The sequence below is a fragment of the Theropithecus gelada genome, chromosome 12, assembly GCF_003255815.1.
Source record: "Theropithecus gelada isolate Dixy chromosome 12, Tgel_1.0, whole genome shotgun sequence".
Taxonomy (NCBI): domain Eukaryota; kingdom Metazoa; phylum Chordata; class Mammalia; order Primates; family Cercopithecidae; genus Theropithecus; species Theropithecus gelada.
Window position 1 is genome coordinate 67,943,416 of NC_037680.1, and position 23,344 is coordinate 67,966,759.

At 38.8% G+C, this 23,344-nt stretch overlaps 1 protein-coding gene across 6 annotated transcripts in view; it reads left to right on the top strand.

Annotated features, from left to right (window-relative positions):
* MYO1B (myosin IB) overlaps positions 1–23,344 on the top strand; it is a 181,158-nt gene that overhangs the window by 143,911 nt on the left and 13,903 nt on the right. For 3 of the 6 annotated variants that reach the window (XM_025404093.1, XM_025404094.1, XM_025404095.1), the window contains 10 exons: positions 2,614–2,814; positions 4,444–4,537; positions 5,408–5,557; positions 8,755–8,823; positions 10,525–10,611; positions 10,892–10,978; positions 12,773–12,859; positions 18,669–18,743; positions 19,862–19,996; positions 21,890–21,996. In XM_025404093.1, the coding sequence (XP_025259878.1) occupies positions 2,614–2,814; positions 4,444–4,537; positions 5,408–5,557; positions 8,755–8,823; positions 10,525–10,611; positions 10,892–10,978; positions 12,773–12,859; positions 18,669–18,743; positions 19,862–19,996; positions 21,890–21,996 (1,092 nt within the window). The remainder of the gene's footprint in view (positions 1–2,613; positions 2,815–4,443; positions 4,538–5,407; positions 5,558–8,754; positions 8,824–10,524; positions 10,612–10,891; positions 10,979–12,772; positions 12,860–18,668; positions 18,744–19,861; positions 19,997–21,889; positions 21,997–23,344) is intronic. The other 3 variants (XM_025404097.1, XM_025404096.1, XM_025404098.1) reach the window with 3 other exon arrangements.

The window sequence follows — 23,344 nt, forward strand, 5'->3', positions numbered from 1 at the left end:
ATAGTAGATACTTAATGAAGCTCAGTGGTTGACACCTAGGTGTTTTCAACTTTCTTTATGTTGTTTTTTTTTTTTTTTTAATGGCAAGTTAACAAAATGTAAGTGTTTTTTCTGGTCAGTGTTTTGCAGAAAACTTGTTGGCCTCATTTGGGATTCTTGTTATTTTAGCTTAGAGCACAGCATTGAAGCAAGGCTTTAGTTACAACTCTGGTACTTCTTAGGAGACATGCACTGTTTTCTTCCCTGTGAGAGGTGTAGGCCTAGAGAAAGTAATGATTCCTAAAGCAATCTGAATTTTTTTCAAGGCAGTAGAAAGAACTTCTTAAAAGGGGCCGGGCGTGGTGGCTCACACCTCTAATCCCAACACTTTGGGAGGCGGAGTCGGATGGATCACCTTAGGTCAGGAGTTCGAGACTAGCCTGGCCAGCATGGCAAAACCCTGTCTCTACTAAAAATATAAAAAATTAGCCGGGCATGGTGGCGGGAACCTATAATCCCAGCTTCTTGGGAGGCTGAGGCAGAAGAATCGCTTGGACCCAGGAGACAGAGTTTGCCGTGAGCTGAGGTTGCGCCACTGCACTCCAGCCTGGGCGACAGAGCAAGACTACGTCTCAAAAAAAAAAAAAAAATTCTAGGCTCTTCTCTTTTTCTGCTTCTAGGGCATCTTAGACAAAACTCTCTAGATTTAGTGAAGACCAGCTAGGATTAGAGTTTGCTATGTGTGTATTTGGTGAGCTAGATAATAGAAGGAATGTGTCTGGTGGGTCAGATTTCACAGAGCACACCCATACCCACAAATACCTTCTATAGTTGTCTTTGAAAATGCAGTTATGAGGAAACTAGAGTGAAGAATATTTTTGTGTTTAGTTTGTGTGCCTGATATTTATATTCACAGAAATGTAAGTAGACAAAACCCTCTGGTTTGATTGCCGTCGGATTAGAACTTATGTTGGAGAGGATCCTAGTTTCAAAAAAAATCCAAGAAACTTTCTGTGATGAATTGCTTTTGTTATTCTCAATTGAATGAATTTTTTTTGCATCTTAAGTATATTTTATTGAGGTATCATTTATGTGAAGTGATATGCACAGTTCTGAAGTGAACAGTTTAATTTTTTTTTAACTATTCTGTATACTTTAGTGACCACCACCCAGGTTAAGACGTAAAACATTTCCATTACCTCAGAAAGCTTCTTCATTCCCCTCCTTTTTTAAATTTTTACAATTTTTCTAAGAAATCTTAATTAATAAACCCCAAGGTTGTGAATATATTATTGTATATTTCCTTCTAGAAGCTTTGTAGTTTCAGATTTCATATTTAGGTATGTTTCCCCCCAGTGTAGATATCCTGGTGCACTAACACCATGTTGAAAAGAAAACAGTCTCCTTTTCCCATTGATTTGCTTTGTGGCCTTTATTGATAATCAGTTGAATGTATATATAGGGGTCTGAACTTACTAGGCTGTTCCATTTATCTATTTGTCCGTCTTTCTTTAAGCCAGAGAGTAGACATTATTTTTATAAATGGTAAAAGAGAAAGCATAGTAACACTGATGCCCAACAACCTAAGATGTAGTTGTCCACGTAAGTGTGTAATTTCACAGTTGTAGTTAGGCAGCCATAATCATGAATGTTTAAGTATTAGTTAGGACACAGGGATTGCTACAGTATGATCCAACGCTAACAATGATTTAAGCAAGACTGATGTTTATTTCTTAAGTAACTTCTAAGTATGAGGACTCCAGAGCTGACAGGGCAGTTCCTTCTGTTTTGTGGCTCTGCCGTTTCCTGGATGTGTTCCTCGTCTGCATGGTCAAAGATGGCTGTCCACCACGTCAACATTTGCAGCCAGCAGTAAGCTGGAGGAGACCAAGGGGAGAGCCCATGCCTTCTTTTAAGAACACTGACTGGAGGCTGCAGATATTACTTCCCCTCTGATCCTAGCGGCCAGAAGTTGCTCACCTGGCCACACCTACTTGCAAAGGAGGTTGGAAAATAAAGCTTTTCCCTGGACAGCAAAGTGCCCTGTTAAGAAAGGAGAGCAGATATAGGGAGGAAACAGTGTTTTTAATCTTTTTATTGAGGTATAATACATATACATTAAAGTGCATGGATCTTAACTGTACAGCTTCTTGAAGTTTTACAGATGTATGTGCTTGTGTTACCCCATCCAGACCAAGTGGTAAAACATTCCCATCAGTTCAGAAGGTTCCCTTGTGTCCCTTGCATGTCGATCCCCCACTGCTACCTCTCCCCAGAGGTAACAGCAATACTGATTTTTAACCATGGGTTAGTTTTGCTTGAACTTGATATAAATGGAATCATAACTACAGCATGTACTCTTGTGTTGGACTTTCACTCAATGAAGTGTCAGTGATACTCATCCACGTTATTGCATTTATTAGTGTGTTCTTTTTAAAATTACTGTGCCTGCAGTATTTATTTTTAGGTTGTTGTAAAATGATTTAAAATAGTTTCAAAAGTAATGACTGGGTTTCTTAAGAACAACAAATAATTGTTTTGCTATGAAACAGTTTTATATAATACTTTATTAAAACATAGACAATTGTATCCATAAGAGGCAGTTTGTAACCTAGAATCTTTGTAATCTTTAAGGTGTATCAAACCGAATGATAAAAAAGCAGCACACATCTTCACCGAGGCTCTAGTGTGTCATCAGATCAGGTACCTGGGGCTTTTGGAGAACGTCCGAGTGCGGAGGGCAGGCTACGCCTTCAGGCAGGCCTATGAACCTTGCCTAGAAAGATACAAAATGCTCTGTAAACAGACATGGCCTCATTGGAAAGGACCAGCCAGGTAAGAAATTCAGTGACCATGTTTAATAATGAATGTTTTAAGTAGTCAAATAATATGGGTTTTTTTTCCACATAAAATTCATAAAACAGAATTTTATGAAAAACTGGGTGTAACCTCTGTTTTGGACCTTCTTCCATTAGGATACCATTTTGTGCTAAGGTCAAAACAAGACTTATCAAATCCACATTTGGGACTTGTGTGGCAATAACATTAATTTTTAGAATATTTCCAAGGTAGGTTCGTAGGAGGTGATTTGTAATTTGATACATTTACATTTGTGTAGAATCATAGAAGGGTAGAATTAGAGACAGGTTGGATTACCACTTGTCACTTTTCCCATGAAAAATTTGGCTGCAGAGAGAGTCAGTGGGTGGGTGAAGGTCCCTCTCTTTGCCTAGATCTGTACCAGTTAATCGATAGACAATACAAGCAGGTAGGATTCACAGTGTCAGTGTTACTGCTGGGAAAGCTAGATTAGAGAATTTAGCTTGGACCTGGTGCCATACAGCTTTCAGCTGGTCTGACCTGAATTGCATTTACTCATCCAGTCCCAGACGGAGTGCTGGACACCACAGGCCCAGTGGTACATCCCCATGTCCTGCAAGCTCTCCCCGGGCAGAGAGACCTGTGTACTGACGGGCAGCTGCTGCAGGAGAGAAATGGAGCCTTGCTTGTTCAGTGACCTTCCTTCTGCTCTCACTAATCAGAGAGGCTGCTCCTCTGCAGGCTGAAGAAGCTTGCCCCTGAATACTGCTGGACGGCTGACATGCCTTTTCCATGGGCATGGGCAGGATATGGGCGATTTTCATTTAACGATATTGGTATTGCCTACACATTCTCAGTGCACCTGGCCTTTCACAGGAACATCAGCACTCTTAGGACACTTACCTTGTATTATAAGAAGATCTAGAAACTACAGATGTATGGTGTGGTCTCTGATGCCTAATTTAATACCCTAATTTAATGTAGGATCTGGGTACTGTTTCAGTTCCCATTGCTAATTTCCAGAGTATTATGGTAAACAGGTACCATAATACAGAACATGTATTCACTCGCTGCCTGGCATCTAGTCCTCAGGTGGGTGGACTGAGGTTTAGTTCTAAAGACTGATGTTGAAACCAGGGTCAAGGATGGAGAGGTCAGGGCCAAGTCCAGCTCTTGCTCCCATGGGGTAAAGCCCACGTTTCTTAGTGTCCCATTGGTCTGGGACTGTCTCTTGGACTCTGCTTGTATTCTCAGGGGCAGAAACAATGTTTAAAATATTTTCAGGAATTAACTGAGTGAGTTTAAAATAGATCTGAGTTTCTTGCACACCCTCCTGGCCCAGGTTGGTACATCGTTATACGTATGTTTGATACAAGTATTGCCTCTACTAATGAAATCAAGAAATTGGCTTTAATACCACATTTTCTTAGAATACATAGTTCTGAACCCAAATTTACTTTTTCGGTGTTTACTGGACTTGGTTTAATTTGTGGAAAATTCTTTGATAGAAGGATGATTACTGAAAGAGCAGTCACACTTGGAAATGAAGCTATGTTTTATACCACTGAGAACCTGATAACCGTGGTAGAAGATAAAACTTTTTGTAACTCAGAAAACTCATTGTTTTTATTTTTATTTTTTTAGGTCTGGTGTGGAGGTCCTATTTAATGAATTAGAGATTCCCGTGGAAGAATACTCCTTTGGTAGATCAAAGATTTTCATCCGAAACCCAAGAACAGTATGTAACCAAAACCTTTGCATTCTGAACTTAAGTTGGAATCATATAGGAAAGTTCTTAAAATATGTTTAACTTTATAACATTATATGAGAGGCTACCATGAATGTCACAAAACACTTGTGTGTTTATCTACAAATAACCAAGAGGCATGGACAGATAAGGGGTAGTGGAAGAATGTGTATTTTTTATGAACCATCAAAGTCTTTGCTCTGACAGAGTTTACAACACTTAAGAAATCACAAAGAAACTGTTAGGACAACAGTACAACGTTCATAGCAACTGCAGGTAAATTCAGTCTGCATTTGTAATACCTCAATTATACGTTAATTTTAAGAACTACAGCCCTATTATTTAGAGACACAGGAAAGCACTAAAATGAAAAAAATGTTTTAAGTAAAAAAATACTTTTCACATTCTACCTCATAGAACCCCAAGGAAATCTTTTTGTCAATGAATAGATGAGTGTCAAGTATAATGAGTATAGCAGGTGACTGGTAATTTGGAAACGTTGAGATTTTGGAAAGTGTTTAATTCATTTAAGAGAGAATTTTCCAGCATCTGCCTTCCATTAGTAATTTGCATCCTCATAGACTGTGTGAAGGCAAACTTAAGCTCAATTCAGCCCCTCTCTGATTTGTCATAAATTCTGAATCACTGGAATAAAAATTGTAAGTCTTTCATGAATTCATCAAAATAATTTTCTCACGGACCATTATCCATATCACGTATAATGAATATGGTTATTCAATTCTTTTTTTCAATGTAATTGACTCCAACATGATGGCATTTTTGTCTCTTGAAAATTCCTTTCGGTGTGTGCTGTGAGGTTTCAGAGGATTTTTAATAAGACCATCTATCATTTCTTATTAGTTATTCAAATTAGAAGACCTGAGGAAGCAACGCCTGGAGGACTTGGCCACTCTCATTCAGAAGATCTACCGGGGGTGGAAATGCCGCACACACTTCCTGCTAATGAAAAAAAGCCAAATTGTGATTGCCGCCTGGTATAGGAGATATGCGGTAAGAGTCTCAGTCATTTTAAATCAGTAATAACAATGCTCATTTGCCAACATTTATTATGCACTTACTATGTATGTGATTTTTACACACTTAATTCTCCTGACAACCTCATGAGATAATGGATGTTCTTAATGGTTCTTTTTTTTAAACATGAGAAAACTAAGACACTAAGCTGTTAAGTAATTTGCCCACAGCCACATAGCTGTAAGTGATAGAGCTGGGATTTTAATCCAAGATAGTATTAGAGCTCAAGTTCAGTGTACCACACTGCCTTTCACTGATCTAGCTGTATTTGGTTGGAAATACATTTTTAATTTGGTCATCAGATTGGAAGAGACAATGTCCTTTAAACTTTTGATTTGGTTGGGCTAGTTTTTCAAAGTAATTGGCTATTCTTTATTGTAGCAGCTTTGAAAGTGGCTTTAATTCCGGAAAGCTAATGTCATGTTTTTGTAGATTTCTGGTGTTGGTTAAAGGATTGCGTTCTTTTTAGTCCTTAGGTATCTGGCTCTGTTAACTATAGGGGAAAGATTCAATAATAAATAATGTTTACCTAATTAATATGAAGTTTCTTTTTGGCATTTCCTTCCTCACTTGATTGTAGAGGTTTTGTTGAAGGCATACCTCAGGTTTGAGAGAAGCCTGAAGGTTGGCCTCAAGGTTAATTGAAACTTGGGCTGTGTTCTCACAAAATGAATTAGATTTGCACTCACATCTCCTTTCTCATATTCTTCCTCTTTTTCAGCCATAAAGAGACTTTGCTATAGGACTGTATGTAATCAAGACATAATTTACGCTGACCTGTTCTCACATAATACATTTTGGTTTATTATTTCCAAGTTTTACAAATTAATGAGGTACTTAAGTGATTAAGCTAAATAAAATCAGCTTGAGAGTATCTTTACAATGGCTCATGCTAGTTAAGATTATAACCAGCAGTATAAGTCTTAAAATATGAATCTGCCCAGCCATGTGAATGATAGAGTCATTCATATGCATTCTGCAAAGGCACTTTGGACTGTTGTCACCCAGCCTGGTGGCCGTGGAGTCTCCTCTGTACACATAGTAGCATCCTTAACTCTGCTGCAGATCATAATGCTCTGTTTTCTGTTTGGCTGAGAAAGGGAGGACCAACAAGTAAGCAGTCCTCAAGGAGCCCTTTTTATAATTTCTTATTTTGAGGTCATTAAGAAAAGTTTACAAGTGTGCTGGATTCATCTGTCTTGAATTCTACAAATATTTTTAAAACATGTTAGCAAGGTGGACAAAACAACCTAATTCCTGACTTCCTAAAGCTTATATCTAGTGAAAGACAATATGCATTTAAGCAAACAAATAATCAGAACAATTATAGACTGTTGTAAGTGCTAGGAAGGAAACAGAGAACTGAGATAAAGAATAATGGGGAGGCGGGATGTGACCTAAGAGTGGTCAAGGAGAAACTTCTGGGAGGGGCCATTTGATCAGAAGGATGAGAAAGAACAGGCAATACCAAGAACTAGGAAGATCAAGTATTATTTGTACCTTTTCTCCCAATATAAATATTTAATATCACCAGATTTTTAAATGTCACTATGTATCATTAGTTCATGATGTCAGGAGTTATAAGCAATCTTAGTTTGTAGAATGAAAACTAAGAATAGCCCCAGTTTTAGAGAATGCATTAACTTTGCTCTAGTGTTACATCTCTTTCAAAATTTGAACTACATACCTCAACCAGTTCACTGCATGTTACTCAAGCCAGTGATTAAACTCATTATTTTCCGTCAACCAGATAACTCAAAAGATTTCTTGAATGCTCCTTTTTAGTTGCTGGTTACTTTTAAGTTATTCCATATTTTGTGATATTTCATGTTTCCTAGAGATGATTTTTCAAGTGAGATGTAGTTATTTTCAAGACATTTATGAATTAAAAAAAAAAAAACCACAGAGGTTACCAAATGGATGTCAGAGTGATGGTCAGATACCATAGCTGTAGGTTGTTCATACATCTGTGGAATATTACTCTGGGAAGAATCCTAGAGATTTTCCATCTCCTCATTTAACAGCTGGGGAAACTGAGGCTCAGAGAAGGTGAGTGCCTTGTCTGAGGTCCCAGGATCCTCTTGGATTTTCTCCCTGGCATCCTTTTTTTGTTCCTCTGCCCATCTATTGATACCATCACCCATTACCTCTGATTTTCCAAGACAAAGCGTGGAAGCCTGGGAAGGCATCTCCCACCTCAGAGAATGGGGGCTGAGCCATCTAGCACTTCTAACATGAAGGATTCATAATATGACGTTAGTACTTTGAAATGGTGTGAATTTTCATCAGGGATGCCCATGTTTCAGTGTATATTCCAAAGTGAATACTGTAAAAGCTCACTTTTCTAGGAAGTATTCCAGCAGCCTCCACTCCAAGGCATCAGCCCTGGAAGTAAGAAAGGCCTCTGGGCATTGAGCTTGTTGAGCCAGATCTGGGAGCCTCACTAGGTCTTCTTTGACCTTCCCCACCTGGAAGTAAGCTCTGCTGCCTCTGAGCCTGCCTCTTGTGCTGTCTGTGCTGCGTCTCTCCCAGGGTACTGTTTATCCTTTATACTGTTGACCTGTGTCCACTTCAAGTCCTTGAGGGCAGGGATGGAGTCAGATGCACATTTATATCCTCATGGTTCTATTAAAAGGCTTTATGCATAGTGGAGGCTCAATATAGAAATATTTAGTTGATTGATAGCAGTTTACTTAAATTTTTAGCTGATTTTCCAGCTTGAGGCAGAGTAAAAGTAGCAAACCTAAAAGAAACTAGGGAGGTTTAGAGGTGAGTCCAGTAAGTAGCATGGTGAGAAATGATACCAAGAAGAGAGAACACTCAAAAGCAGATGCAGAACTCAGTGAGTTTTCATTCAATATGCATTTACTGAGGATCTGCCATGTGTGGAACCCTGTATTATAACAGCATGAGACGAAGAAAGTAATGATAATAATGCGGTGTCCTGAGTCATTTAGGAATTATTTTATTCAGCATCCTTAAGGCATACTTTGGATTAACTGTAATAATATTGGATTGTTTAATATTTTGGTTTCTTTATGTATTGGTTTCCAGAAGGAGTATGGATAATTAAGAGTCAGTTAGACGAAGTGAGCAAATACCCTTTCTCAGTCCTTGTGTGCGTTACAGATATGTAACTACAACTGCCACTATCTTCCCCTTTTATCCTACAGCAACAAAAGAGGTACCAGCAGACAAAGAGTTCCGCCTTAGTAATTCAGTCTTATATCCGGGGTTGGAAGGTGAGTTTAAAAGAAGTATGCTTTATTTATTTGGGGTTTTCTGGTTTTTCACAAAGGATAATGTCTTTAGGCTCACCCTGCAGAGGAGGGCTCCTCTGTCTCCTGCCTTGCCTATAAACAGTCAGATGGAAAGAATAAATATTATGGGCCAAACAGGGACCCTGGTGACCATGTCTTGGCCACTTCCTTCTAACCAGCTTTCTTTTTAAGCGCTTTGTTCTCTAAACAGGAAGTCCTTGAAGTAATACCCGTACATGATTTCAATATCCCTTTGCCCCATGTTTTTGAGAAAAGCTGTAGTACAGAAGGCTGTCTCACAGCCATTGCTTTCATACTCAGAACCCCTACCCCAGTGACTTCCATAACTGTCCAGTAACCATCTTGCAGGCTTGCCATCACGACTGAAAGATCCTGAGATCTGGCTGGGACTAGCGGTGGGGACATGGGGGAGCCGTCACAGTGGACAGCCTGGTTCCAGGTCCTTCCTGCCAAGGCTTGGTTCAAGGGTCAATGAACTATGGGCCCCAGGCCAAGGGTCAATGACCTACAGGCCACAGGCCAAATCTAGCCTGCTGCCTGTCATACAACCTGCAAGCTGAGAATGGTTTTTATATTTTTAAACCGTTGTTTTTAAAAAAGGAAAAGATAATGATTTCATGACATACGAAAAGTCTGTGGAATACAGATTTCAGTGTACATAAATAAAGTTTTATTGGAACACAGCCACATTCATTTATTTCACAGATTGGCTGGCTGCTCTAGCACTACAGTGGTAGAGTCAAGTCATAGCAATAGACTGTGTGACCTTCAGAGCCAAAAGCACTTTACAGAAAAAGTTTACGGATCCCTCATCTAGGTCAACGATACTTCAGAGCATGTTCTGACCCTCTTCCTGTGAGGAGATTTTGTGGCATGGTCTGAATCCAGAGGGGTAGTGCCCAGGCCTGGAGCCCGTTCAGAGGGTAGCCCCTTGGTGCCGAGTCCAGCAACACTGACTGACCTTGCCCAGGCCTTCGACAACTTAAGGGCTTAGTAGTTGTCCCACGGCAAATGGCAAAACACAAATCTGAACATGTAGAGTAAGTGAAATTGCTGCCTGCAGCTTCTTCCTTGGCCTCATGACTGGATCCTGGGGCCCCGTTTGTAGGCTAGGGACCTTAGAGGAAGGACCCAAAGTCCACCTTCAAACCAGGTGTCCTCCTGGCCCCCATACAATCAGTTTCCAGCAACTAATGGAAAGAAACCGCTGGTTTGGGATCAATGAGATTATTTTGGTTTTGCAGTTTTAAAAATCTCTTGAATAAGAAGGACAGCTACAGTTACATTCCAGGCAATAATAAGGAAAGAGATACAGTGGCCTTCAGAGGATCATTGGAATCCTCCGGCCACCTTCTGAGAAATATTTCATCCCACAGATGTGTGCCAGCTTATGGTGCTGTAGTCAGATTTCTCCTATTGTGTATCAGGGTATGGGAGGCTGCTGTTCCAATCAAGTGGAAACCACACTGTCATGCTTGATGATGTCTTCATTGTCCGCCTTCTCGTAGTCAGTTTGGGGCTAATCACCTTCGCCTTCTTTAACCTGTGATTTTTCACAATATCGTGGGTGTTAGGACAATCATCTCTTCAGGTTTTTTTTTCAGGTCACTGTCAATTCCATTTTTTTAAACGTTCTCTCTTTTGGGTGATTCTGCCCTTTAGGCTCGAAAAATTCTGCGGGAACTGAAGCATCAAAAGCGCTGTAAGGAAGCAGTCACGACCATTGCTGCATATTGGCATGGGACCCAGGTAGGCCAGAGACCCCAAGGAAGGTGGTGGGTCAGCAGTAATGTCATGTGGAACCATGAACCCTCGGCTTCAGGGGCAGAAAATGTTTCACTGGCTTGAGCTACTGAGCACGTGTTTGCCTCTTGCTCTTTCCAACATTTTGTTGTGGGGTGGTGGCACATGCTTTTGCATTTACCATTTGGTGGTGACTAGTGTCTCTCTTTTTCTTTCTTCATTGAAAACCAGCAGTAACCTTTCCTGCCTTAAACTTTTCTGTAACTCCTTTTCAAATGCATCACAGGCGCGAAGGGAACTGAGACGGCTGAAGGAGGAGGCTAGGAATAAACATGCTATTGCAGTTATTTGGGCTTACTGGCTTGGATCTAAGGTACTTGATGCACATATCCCAACACTCCATCCGGGAATTCTGCAATAATCAGTCCTTATCTCTAGACTATTAGGGGATGAATGACTGCAATTAATAGTGGCTCACACTGGTGCATGTCCTAGCCGCCAGATTTAACACACCTGGAAACATTAGTTCAGTAGTATGCATAGGAAGCTTAGGCATGCGTAGGCCAATAAAACTAATTGCTTACTAAAAAGGCACTAGTACCATTGCTCTTTAAAACAAAACAAAACAACTCTTAAATAACATGCATGTTTAGGTTCCCCCCTCCCCACTGATGAATGCTAGCAGTTTTTTAGAGGTTTTCTGGGGGGGTTGCGCATGTTGGGAATGTTCAAGTTTGGGCTTCAATCGGTCTCTGCAACATGTTGACAATGGAAATGCCTCTAACATATGTCTTTAAAAAATTAATTTATGAATGAAATTTTTTTTTAGGCTCACTGTGGCAGCTATTGATTATTATAAGCAAAATATTACATGTGCAAAGAATTATCATCTGTGATTTAACAGAAAACTATGTTCATGCACAGCTAGCTATAATTGCCACTGAAGAATCCCAGGAATTTCAGCATCAGCTGTTTGTTTTCAGAAACAAAGGCCTCCTGAAATACTCTCACTAATCCCCAGGCATAGTCGTGGGCTCTGTGAACATTTCACATACCCCAAGGGACAAGATTTTTAGATGTTTTTGTTACTTAGAAAATCAAAGGTCATCTTTGCTAAAAATGTGTATTCCAGTTAGAAACACAAACATCAACAGAGTCCTGTGTTTTGAAGTCCACCTTGTCAACATTATAAGCCTATCTTGTGAGAAAATGAGGAAAGTCAACATCTGCCTGCATAAAGAGCTTAATTTGCCAAAAACTAACCAGAGTTGTTCATTTGTGCTTTTCGTGAAAAATCTGTAAAGAACAAACTTGTTCCTCTAGTCAACTGAGGGAAATGTTGTAGCAGAAGCAAATGGACTCTTAGATGGGTCTTGCTAGGATTTCTCCATCCAGTGAGTTCATTTCCCAGTCTCAGTACTATAATATCTTGAACAATTAGTGCCTATTTATATCCTTTAGAATAGCTTGTCTAAGATTATTTTTTCCCTAACAGTAATTTTTAAACCTATAAGTTTAACCTATAATTGCTTCAGTCTTCAGTATATTTCACTTTGGGGACCTTAGCTAAAATTGAATTTTTATACATGCCACTTTTCATTTTTTGACTAGAAGTAATTTTTGAGTTTTGTTAGTTTTGGTTTTTGTTTGCACTTCAGAGAAATAACCTTTTTTCCTCCCAGTTTTCTAAATGATTGTTCACAAGAGTTATCTTTTTATCCATCCAAAGGGATGAACTCAGACAGGAGTGCATAGCTTCTTCAGCCCAATATGCTGTCAGCAAGGGGGAGTCTAATGACGTCATTAGGGCTGTTACTCAGAGTTTGAAGGCTTTCATATGGGAGTGAAAGGGTGTAGAGAAGGCAGCAAACGGAGAGAGAACAAGGAAGAAAAAAGAAAAAGAATGGAAGTAAGGGGTGAGAAATGATTACCTTGGGAACCACACAGATTGCCCTCCTCTGGAACAGAATCTCAGTGCACTGAAAATACAAGCGCTGCACCAGCCTGGCACCAATTCTTTGGGTTTAAATTATTATGCACTGTTTCTCTGTCATTCTGAAATCCTTATTCATAAATTGACTCTTCTGTTTGGTGGGGTATCTTTTTCTGGTCATTTGTGCTGTCTGCATTGGGCTGTCTCTTTTATTTACTATCTAAAACATTCTAGGCTCGAAGGGAATTGAAACGCTTGAAGGAGGAGGCTAGGCGTAAGCATGCAGTTGCTGTCATTTGGGCTTACTGGCTTGGACTGAAGGTACTTCCTCAACCACTTGTTTCTGTCCAGGGTGAACTTCATAAAGCCTAGCACCTACTAACCCTGAGAAAACGATTGATTATGCTTGCTGATGGTCTGCACAGTCTTGTAGAATGTCATCTTGCTTAATGTTTTACCTTTTTCAGAAGAAACCTATACACTAATGTTTTTTCTGATTTTGTGATTTCTATTTCTTTAAATAATAGGTTTAATGTAATAGCAATATGGCATGTTTTATTCAAGATACTATGTTATCAAAGTTCTAGTTTGTTATCTTTATGAGTGTAAAGTTGTTTTTTAAAAATCTATGAGACACGGTTGCAAGAGTTGAGCTAAAAGCTGCCCTACATCCACATTGAGCAGCCTAGGGATGCCAGGCTTTTGTTTCCCTTTTTATGCCAATTCTGCCCCAGTAATGGCTGCCTGGAGTAGAGCTTTCTTCAGAGCGACCATTGTTCTAATTGTTCAGTGTAGGAACCAAAGGGTCTTGCATCACTAAGCTTACAGATTTTGATTAATGAGATCAGAGATTCAGAGACCAGTGGATCATTCATGTTAAAGAGAACCTCGAATTCAAATACCTTGTGATTATGGCAGGGTTTATTTCAAAGTGTGCTTACTATAGTAGGGTACACTTATGTGTCCAGAACTACACATAAGTAAATAACTCCAAGCTCTGAAAAGGCTTTAGAATATTCTTTACGCCATGTAAGGATCTGGTCTTCCAAATTCAATAATTAATCACCATAGGAAGCCATCCATATTGCCTTTTTGGGATAATTAGGCCCCTTTTTGACAGTATTTCTTATCATTGTTTTTACTTTAATCCTACGATATTTAATCTTACTCTAAATATTTGAATATTATCTGAGAGATCATTGACTCTAAATCTGAACAACCATTAGAAATATCCCTGAATCCTGCTTTGAATAATCTGCATTTTTTTCTGCAACTTCAGCCTATAAATTTTAGTAAATTATCCCTTTTGATTATACTGAGTATTCACCAAGTAATATTTGAAGTAATGAAGAAGTAACTTAAATATGAATTTTAACAGATGTTCTGTTCGAAGAAGTCCAAACAAGCTCTATAACCGGTTTCTTTAAAGTCAAACAAAAGTAAACATTTTCCCATTTAATTCACATCTTCTAATTTGCATTCTAATTTTCATAACAGGAAGGAAAATTAACATTGAATCAGGATTTTTACTCTATAAAATGATTTCCATCAGTAATACATTTATCTTCAGTTTTCTGGGTTTAACTGCATATGATTTCAGAACATTTTTGCATTAGGGGTGTGCACTAGCAACTTACAAAGCACATTCAGTTTGTAGGGGAATATTATTTTAGCAGAAGCTAACTGGGCTTACTGTAGACATAACTTTTTTCCTCTCAGTCTCCAACAAAACAGAAGTACTTTACTATATTACCAGTATTGTTGTATGAAATAAGATCAAACTTATTTGAAGTCCAAGAATATAATAATTTTGTATTTTTTTTTTTTTCTAAAAGAGAGTCATGGTAATATGAATGATAGTTTTGCCCTCTCAAATGATTGACTTTTCTTGTGGAAATAATTACAAAGTGCAGTGAGCCTTTTTAAGACTCCCATTTCCCCCAGGGGGCACCATCATATATGCCAGCATGTTGTCACTGGGCTTTAAAGGTCTGTAGTTGTATTTTGGGAGAAATAACCTGCCCTGTGGAATATCAAAATGCATGTAGCAATGAGCTCAGTTATAATGAAGCTCAACTAAATATAGTAGGACTTCAGGTATATTTTTAAGGATATATTCTTATGTAACTTCATTTGTCTGCCTTCATATGCTATTATAATTTCATGACCCAATTGTTAGGTAACATTTTTCTTCTCCTTGTCCCTTCTCACCTTAGTTTGAGATTAGAAATGTTTGTGGATCTGACAACTCCGTGGCTAAAAAGCAAATGGCAATCAGTAACTAGAATATGAATACAGGCATACCTCAGAGACATTGCAGGCTCAGTTCTAGATCTCTGCAATAAAGTAAATATCACAATAAAGTGAATCACACAAATGTTTTGTTTTCCAGTGCAAATAAAAGTTATGTTTACGCTGTCTCTACTATAGTCTATTAAGTGTCTAATAGCATTATGTCTAAAATGCCAAAGTACATACTTTACAAATACTTTATTGCTAAAAAATGCTAACCATCATCTGAGCCTTCAGCAAGTTGTAATATTTTTCCTGGTGGAGAGTCTTGTCTTGTCTTGATGTCGATGGCTGCTGACTGATGTGGCTGCTGAAGGTTGTGGTGGCTGTGGCAGTTTCTTAAAACAAGACAACAATGAAGTTTGCCACATAGATTGATTTCCTTTCCTGAAAGATTTCTGTATAGCATATGTTGGCATTTAATAGCATTTTACCCAGTGTAGAACTTCTTTCAAAATTGGAATTAATCCTCTCAAACCTTGTCACTGGCTTTGTCAACTAAGCTTATGGAATATTCCAGATCCTTTGTTGTCATTTCAACAGTGTTCACAGCATCTTCATCAGGAGTAGATTCCATCTCGGGAAACTACTTTCTTTGGCCATCCGTAAGAAGCAACTCCTTGTTCATTTACATCTTATCTTGAGATTGCAGCAATTCAGTCCCATTTTCAGGCTTCACAATTCTAGTTCTCTTGATATATCACCACACCTGCAGTTACTTCCTCCACTGAAGTTTTGAGCCCCCTCCAAGTCATCCATGAGAGTTGGAATCAACTTCTTCCAAACTTTTGTTAATGTGGCTGTTTTGACCTCCTCCCATGAATCTCGAATGTTCTTAATGGCACCCAGAATGATGCTTCTTTTCTGGAAAGTTTTTAATATACTTTGCCCAGATCCACCAGAGGAATCACTATCTGTGGCAGGTATAGACTTACCAAATGTATTTCTTAAATCATAAGACTGGGAATTACTCCTTGATCCATGAGCTGCAGAATGGATGTTGTGTTAGCAGGCATGAAAACATTAATCTCCTTGTATATATCCATCAGAGCTCTTGGGTGACCAGGTGCCTTGTCAGTGTGAATTAATATTTTGAAAGTTATCTGTTTTCTGAGCAGTAGGTCTCAATATGGGGCTTAAGATAGTCAGTAAACCATGCTGTAAGCAGATGTGCTATCATCTAGGCTTTGTTGTTCCATTTATGGAGCACACAGGCAGAGTAGATTTAGCATAATTCTTAAGCTGTAGGATTTTTATAATGGTAAATGAGCATTAGCTCCAGCTTAAAGTTAGTAGCTGTATTATCCTCTAACAAGATAATCAGCCTGTCCTTTGAAGCCAGACATTAGCTTCTCCTCTCTAGCTATCAAAGTCTAGATGGCATCTTCTTCCAATAGAAGGCTGTTTTGTGTACATTGGAAATCTGTTGTTGAATGTAGCCGCTTTCATCAGTGATCTAGCTAGATCTCCTGGATAACTTTCTGCAGCTTCTATATCAGCACTTGCTGCTTCTTTCCTTAACCCTCATGAAGAGTTAATAAGCTTTTCTTCTGCAGCTTCCTCACCTCTCTCAGCCTTCTTAGAATTGAAGAGAGTTAGGATATTGCTCTGGATTAGGTCTTGGCTTAGAGGAATGTTGTGGCTGGTTTGATCTTATATCTAGACCACTAAAATTTTCGCCTTATCAGCAGTGAGGCTGTTTCACCTTCTTATCATTTGTGTGTTCACTGGAATAACACTTTCAGTTTCCTTCAAGAATGTTTCCTTTGCATTTGTAACTTGGCTGTTTGGCACAAGGGTCCTAGCTTTTGGACTGCCTCAGCTGTTGACATGCCTTCCTCACTAAGCTTAACCGTTTCTAGCTTTCAATTTAAAGTGAGAAGTTTGTGACCCTTCCTTTCACTTGAACACTGAGAAGCCATTATAGGGTTATTAATTCAATATTAATTAATTTCTATATTGCCGTGTCTTGGGTAATAAGGGAGGCCCGAGGAGAGGGGGAGAGATAGGAGAACGGCCAGTGGGTGGAGCAGTCAGAATATACACACTGTCTCTTAAGTTCACCATCTTGCAGATAGAATAATAATGAAAAAGTTTGAAATATTGTGAGAATTACCAAATTGTGACACAGAGACACAGAATGAACACATGCTGTTGGAAAAATGGTGCCAGTAGGCTTGTTTGATGCAGGGTTGCCACAAACCTTCAATTTGTAAAACCTCAATGTCTGCAAAGTGCATTAAAATGAGGTATGCCTGTAAAAGGAAAAACTACCCATATGGTATATGTTACAGTTTTTAAACCTTAAAAATCTTTAGATGTAGAGAATGGGTCTGGTGCGCAAATGCTGAGGGACTGGGTTGGTCACACAGATGAAGAAAGCAGCAGATGGGAGGTGGATCAGGAGCAAGGGGGACTTGTGTAGTTTGGAGCATGCATGTCTCATCTAAAGGCAACAGCAGCTACTTTAGCCTCCCTGGCCCTTATTTTATAGGACTAGACCTCAGTGTTGCTAGATCTTAGACAACTTTAAGAGAAGTCTGCAGTCTGAATTATTATATTGTTATTAACTTATAAATATGCATACAAAACATTTATCTATAAACTGAATTTGGTTAGAAGATTACTGGCTGGCCGGGCGCGGTGGCTCAAGCCTGTAATCCCAGCACTTTGGGAGGCCGAGACGGGCGGATCACGAGGTCAGGAGATCGAGACCATCCTGGCTAACACGGTGAAACCCCGTCTCTACTAAAAAATACAAAAAACTAGCCGGGCGAGGTGGCGGCGCCTGTAGTCCCAGCTACTCGGGAGGCTGAGGCAGAATGGCGTGAACCCGGGAGGCGGAGCTTGCAGTGAGCTGAGATCCGGCCACTGCACTCCAGCCTGGGTGACAGAGCGAGACTCCGTCTCAAAAAAAAAAAAAAAGAAGATTACTGGCTTACATCCCCTAATGTAGAAATATTTTGAACATGTGCAGTTAAACCTAGAAAACTAGAGAGAAAAGAAAAAAGATATGTAATGTCTGAATTATTCAGATAGGCTAATATTTTGTTAAATTCTAACTCTCCCATTTATATCTGGATGGTAATAAATAAAGATATTTTTCCCTCAGTTTCAAAATTTAACTATATAATTTATTCCTTTGTTATGCAAACACTCCACTTAGTTACTCTTATTTGTTAGACATCAGTATATGAAGTAAATATGACAATGTAGCAAGGAAAAAATGTGTGAACTAAAACTATAATATGATGTTTTAAGTGCTCTGATAGCATTAAGTATAAAGTTTGGTGAGAGTAGAGATGATAGAGAAAAATTAATGCAATGAAATGGAAGGTAATGGTAGTTTCAAAGCTTCTTTTTAAATTCTTATTTTTAGCCATATTCAGTTCTCAGTGTGTAGTACTAAAGCCTTATCTTCTATGCAAGGCTTTTGGAAACTGATACAGTTCTTCAGACATTTTTTTTTTCTTTTTGCCTTTTACAAAACAATCTGAATAGAACATTATTTTATATAGTTTTTAAATGTATTTTAATTTGGGATGAGTTTGCAGCTGTGCCTGTAAAATGTTTCTTGTCAAATCATCAGATTCTTCAGAAACTACTAAGAGGATTTAAAACATCAGTTCATTCTGGTTTCATCATTTTACATCTCTCAATTTCTTTCTCTCTGACTTAAGATCCACTATGTGAATGTGCTTCAATTATTGTACTAAATCCAGAAAGGACACTTATAAGTTGACTTGTTTGACACTTTTTCATTTTTAATAGAGGTGTATCATTATGCATCTGTACCAGCCACACATTAACCACTGCAACCTGCGTCTTCTTTTTAAAGGTACGTAGAGAATACAGGAAATTCTTCAGAGCCAATGCCGGAAAGAAAATCTATGAGTTCACGCTTCAGAGAATTGTAAGTTGACACTTTATGTGTGTGGCTATAATTAGCATTATGGAATTACCCACTTAATATCACCAACTCCATAAAATGTGCCTTTTCTTAAATGACAGACGTGACTTTTTAAATAATAATTAAATCATAGCTGTGACACTGAGAGTGAGTAATCTTTTGAAATCATCTCCCAAATTCAGGTAGAATTGTATCAGAAAGAGTTGTTGGTGGCCCGTATATTATTAATACAATGTTTGTCTTATTTGACAGAGAGAACTTTTGGGGGAAAGTAGACCCAAGAAAGCCAGGGCCTTATCCTGTGAAACTGCCATGAGCTGTGGCAGGGCAAGGCTGGCAAGCAAATTAGTGGGGAGAAGGGTGACCGGGAGCCAGGCTGTGCAGCCCTACCCGCAGGGACTCTGGAGTTCTCCGTCTTTCAGAGAGGTATATGTAGTGCTGAACAGACTGCAAACTCTGGAGTCGGCCTCCACTGCCGCTTAGAGATTTGTGACTTGAGCAAATTCTAACTTCAGTGAACCTCATTTTCTCATCTGTAAAATGGGGATAATAGTGGCACTAGCCTCGTAGAGTTGTTGTGAGGATTAAAATGAAGTAATGATAAAGTGCAGGGCTGGGCACATATCATAACTCTAGAACAACACTGTCCAGTAGAGCTTTCTGCAGTGAGGAAAACGCCCTGTAACTTTGAGGTACAATAGAGTAGCTGGCCACTAGCCTCATGTGGTTATTAAGCACTTGAAGTGTAACTAGTGTGACTGAGAAACTGGATTTTTAAATTTAATTTTAATTACTTAAAATGTAAATATAAATAACCTGTGTGACTAGTGGCTGCAGGTTAGACAATACAGCTCTATAGAGCCAGCTGGCATTAGTATTAGTGTTAATATGAGTGTTAGCATTAGTATTCCTCTTTTCTCTTAACCATTTGGTGGAACTCATATTTCCCCAACCAGTATGAAAGAGTGGAATAGAGACTTCCCAGATGAGTTACCGTTTTATAAATTCCAAAGTTAAATAAATTCCACGATCGTCTGGTTTATTTGATCATGATGTATGTAAAACAATGTCTTTTGTGGTATATTTTCCTCACGTAGTATTCTCTGTCAAACCCAACACAGGTGCAAAAATACTTCTTGGAAATGAAAAATAAGATGCCTTCCTTATCTCCAATAGACAAGAATTGGCCCTCAAGACCTTACTTATTCTTGGATTCTACTCACAAGGAGCTAAAAAGGATTTTCCACTTGTGGAGGGTAAAAAATGTCATGTTACATCTTTTCAGAGACTTTCTTGTTTATTTTGAGTGTTTGAAAACTTACGTAAAATCAAAACTGTAACACATTCTTCCTTTGCCTCAAAGAGGATTTTACTTGAGGACTTTGGTGATTTTCCCCCGTGCACCATATTGAGTTTCTATGAGAGCCACCGCACCGGCCCAGGCGTTCCCTGTGCAGTCGCCTCTCGGCCCTGGCTGGAACGGAGAGCACAGGGCTGCGTTTATCTTTCTATTCCAGGTTCCAGCTGCTCTCAAGTAGTTCACTTTTTTGTTCATGTGTTTTTCTCTTTGTCTAAAGGAATACGGTAGGACAGAGAAATCATAAAATTCGGACACCTTCAGGCAACACAGTTAAATCCTGCAGATTGAAGAGTTTATCAGATGTACAGAACACATAATCAGATAATGCATGTGAACACACACACTTTGATGGGTGGGAAAAAAGGCTTTTCCCTATCCCTAAAGATAGTAACACATCCTCTATCTAAATTACAGGGAAGCTGGAAATCTGTTTTATTTTGCCTTTTTTTTTTAGCTCTCATTTTATATGAGAATATGGCATGTAATTTAGATGTTTCCCAGCATGGAGCACGTGGGGCACTTGTATAGATGTTGACCTTATTTCGATAACCTCGTCAGTTGATATGTGAAATGTTAAATATATGCAGTTATCAGATGTAATAAAATCATTAGATGGAAGGGCATGTATTTAGTAGATGAAAGCTCAATGCATACATCCTCCAGGAAACTTTCCTGCCCAGCAGGGTGGGCTTGTTTTTTATCAGAGTCATATATGTATAGAGTGACATTATCACTGATTAGCTTGATAAGTGGTACCGTACAACATAAGGAACTGGATTCTGACTTCTGTTCTCTAACAGCCAATTTGGCGAGATTCATGAACCTCCTAATGGCTTGTCTCCTTTTTTGAGTCTAACCTAGAAACTGTTTTCAGAAATAATGACAGGGAGCTCCCAGTGCTGAGGATCTGCACCACCTCTGCTCTCCCCTGGCTTCGCGATCTCACCCATTCCTCCATTGGATTGGAGGTGGGAGATGAGGGCTGTTTATTCCTGAAGGGAGCATTTCCATGGAAAAGGGTCAGCAGCAGTGCTAACATTTCTTCATGCAGTTATTTCAGTAGCACTTGACCCCCCCTGTAACTGAATTTCTAGGAATGCTCATCTAAAAAACCTGGCCCTGCTCCTCTGGCCACTGTCTCCTCTCATTGCAGCTTCAGGGACAGAGTGAAAGGGGATATCTCAGGTCCCTCGTCCCTGTTGTAAAATGGTAGTGGGGGGATTTGGAGCAGTGGTTTTCAAACTGTAGGTCATAGCATATTTGTGGGTCATGAAATCAATTTAGTAGATTACTACCAGCGTTTTTCAATGAAATGCAATAGAATAGAAAATAGCAGAGTGTATAATGTATAGAAAAGATTGAGTATTGTTTTGTGATGCTTTTATGTCAATATTTTGTGTGTGTATGTGTGTGGAAATGTGCTTAGTGGATTGTGATGCACAATATTTTTACTGTGAGTCTCTCTAGAAGAGTGACAGCCGCAGGACAAGAGGATTTCCAAGGACTGACATAGTGGGAGGAAATAGTACTTGCAAGGCCCATGCCCGCTAGACCCTGGTGTGTTTTGAAGAAGCATCCCAGGTTCTGCAATACAAATAATACTCTGACATTTTCCAAGACAAACTTTTTAAAACCCACAAGGGAAAAATGTTTTTGGCCTTTTTAGTGAATGTTTTGTACACTTTCTCCCTTACTCTTCTTGCTGGTAAATTGTCTTAGCATATTTAAGAATGAATAATGATTTGTTTATATAAATGATGTTTTGTTTGTTTCTTCTCATATCTCACAGTGTAAAAAATACAGGGACCAATTCACAGACCAGCAGAAACTTATTTATGAAGAGAAACTAGAAGCCAGTGAACTCTTCAAAGACAAGAAGGCTTTATACCCATCTAGGTATTATGGCTTTGCTTTACCCATAAAATTCAGGATATTCAAAGTTTCTCAAGTGTATTTGTACGCCATTTTGCGTGGTGTTTGATTTCAGTCTTAGATGTGCAATTTTTAGTTCTGTGAATCATTTTATAATCAGCTTGATGTAAACACATTTATTTGAGCCATGGCTTCTATAGTGCAGTTTAATGAAATGAGGTTACGATTGTTGGTTTCACTCCATTAGCATTAGCTCAAACACTTTACTAAATAATTAGAAGTCATTTAACATAAAAATTATATAGGCTGTTAAGATACGTTTGCATTGTAAATTCCTGCTCCTTTTCCATAGTTTTCAAAGACTAGCCAAATTTCTGTTGGCAATATACTTTAATCACCATTCCAGTCTTCCTGCCATAACAAGCAAGGTCAGAAACTCATTTGTAAGGTAAATGAAAGAGCGAGCCAGGATAGTACTTTTCGAGTGTTGCTTGAGCACTGGTCCGTGGTGCCCTTTGGTCTGCTAACTCAACGGATATGACTTCTGTGGCCTGTACAGCACGTTCAGTTCCTTTATTTTAGACACTGTGAACTCAGAAAAAGAAGGAACACCAATCCCAAGTTCAGCAAATGAAGTCCTTGATAAAGACTATTTATCCAAATAGTCTTATATCTCCCGCATTCATCATTTCCTCCCAGCGTTCTTACCCCATTTTCATCTGGTGTTTATAAAAAAAGTAGATTGTTCGATTTCAAGCCAAATCTATAACAACGTTAAGCTTCTCCCAAAGAATGGCCTCGAAAGAATGTATTATATGCTGAGTATATTCACGTTTATTACATAAATTATGTTTATATTCTCTGTGACGTTACACACATTTCAAATATCTTCCTTTTAAAGGATTAAATGAACGTACATTGCCAGACTCACTGGGTTTAAATATTTTAAATTGTACAACTTCCTTGGTTAGCTGATGTGGCTACTTGAGGTGATATGTACTCCCTTAAGTCAAACATAGTGTCTGAATCCAAAGTTGTCCAAAGTGCCTGTTATATAAAGCATTTTCAAGCAGGAGAATTTGTCTGTATGCTTACTTCAGCAACTAATTTTATTCAGCTTTAATTTATACATTTTTAAATTAGAGAGTAACCTTCTTAATGAGCATTTCCTGTGGATGACTCTTCAGAAACTACAGGCTGGAAAATACATCTTTGAGGAAACAGTTTAAAAGCCTGTTAGCATTTTTATAATTTAAAACACATTTGAATAGGAACCAAAAAAAGTTAACTTCAAGCCAAGTCCTTTTTGGGTAGTCTTATCAGTTTTCAGGGATAGTGGCACACTCACCCCACAGCAGTGAGAGAGGTGGAA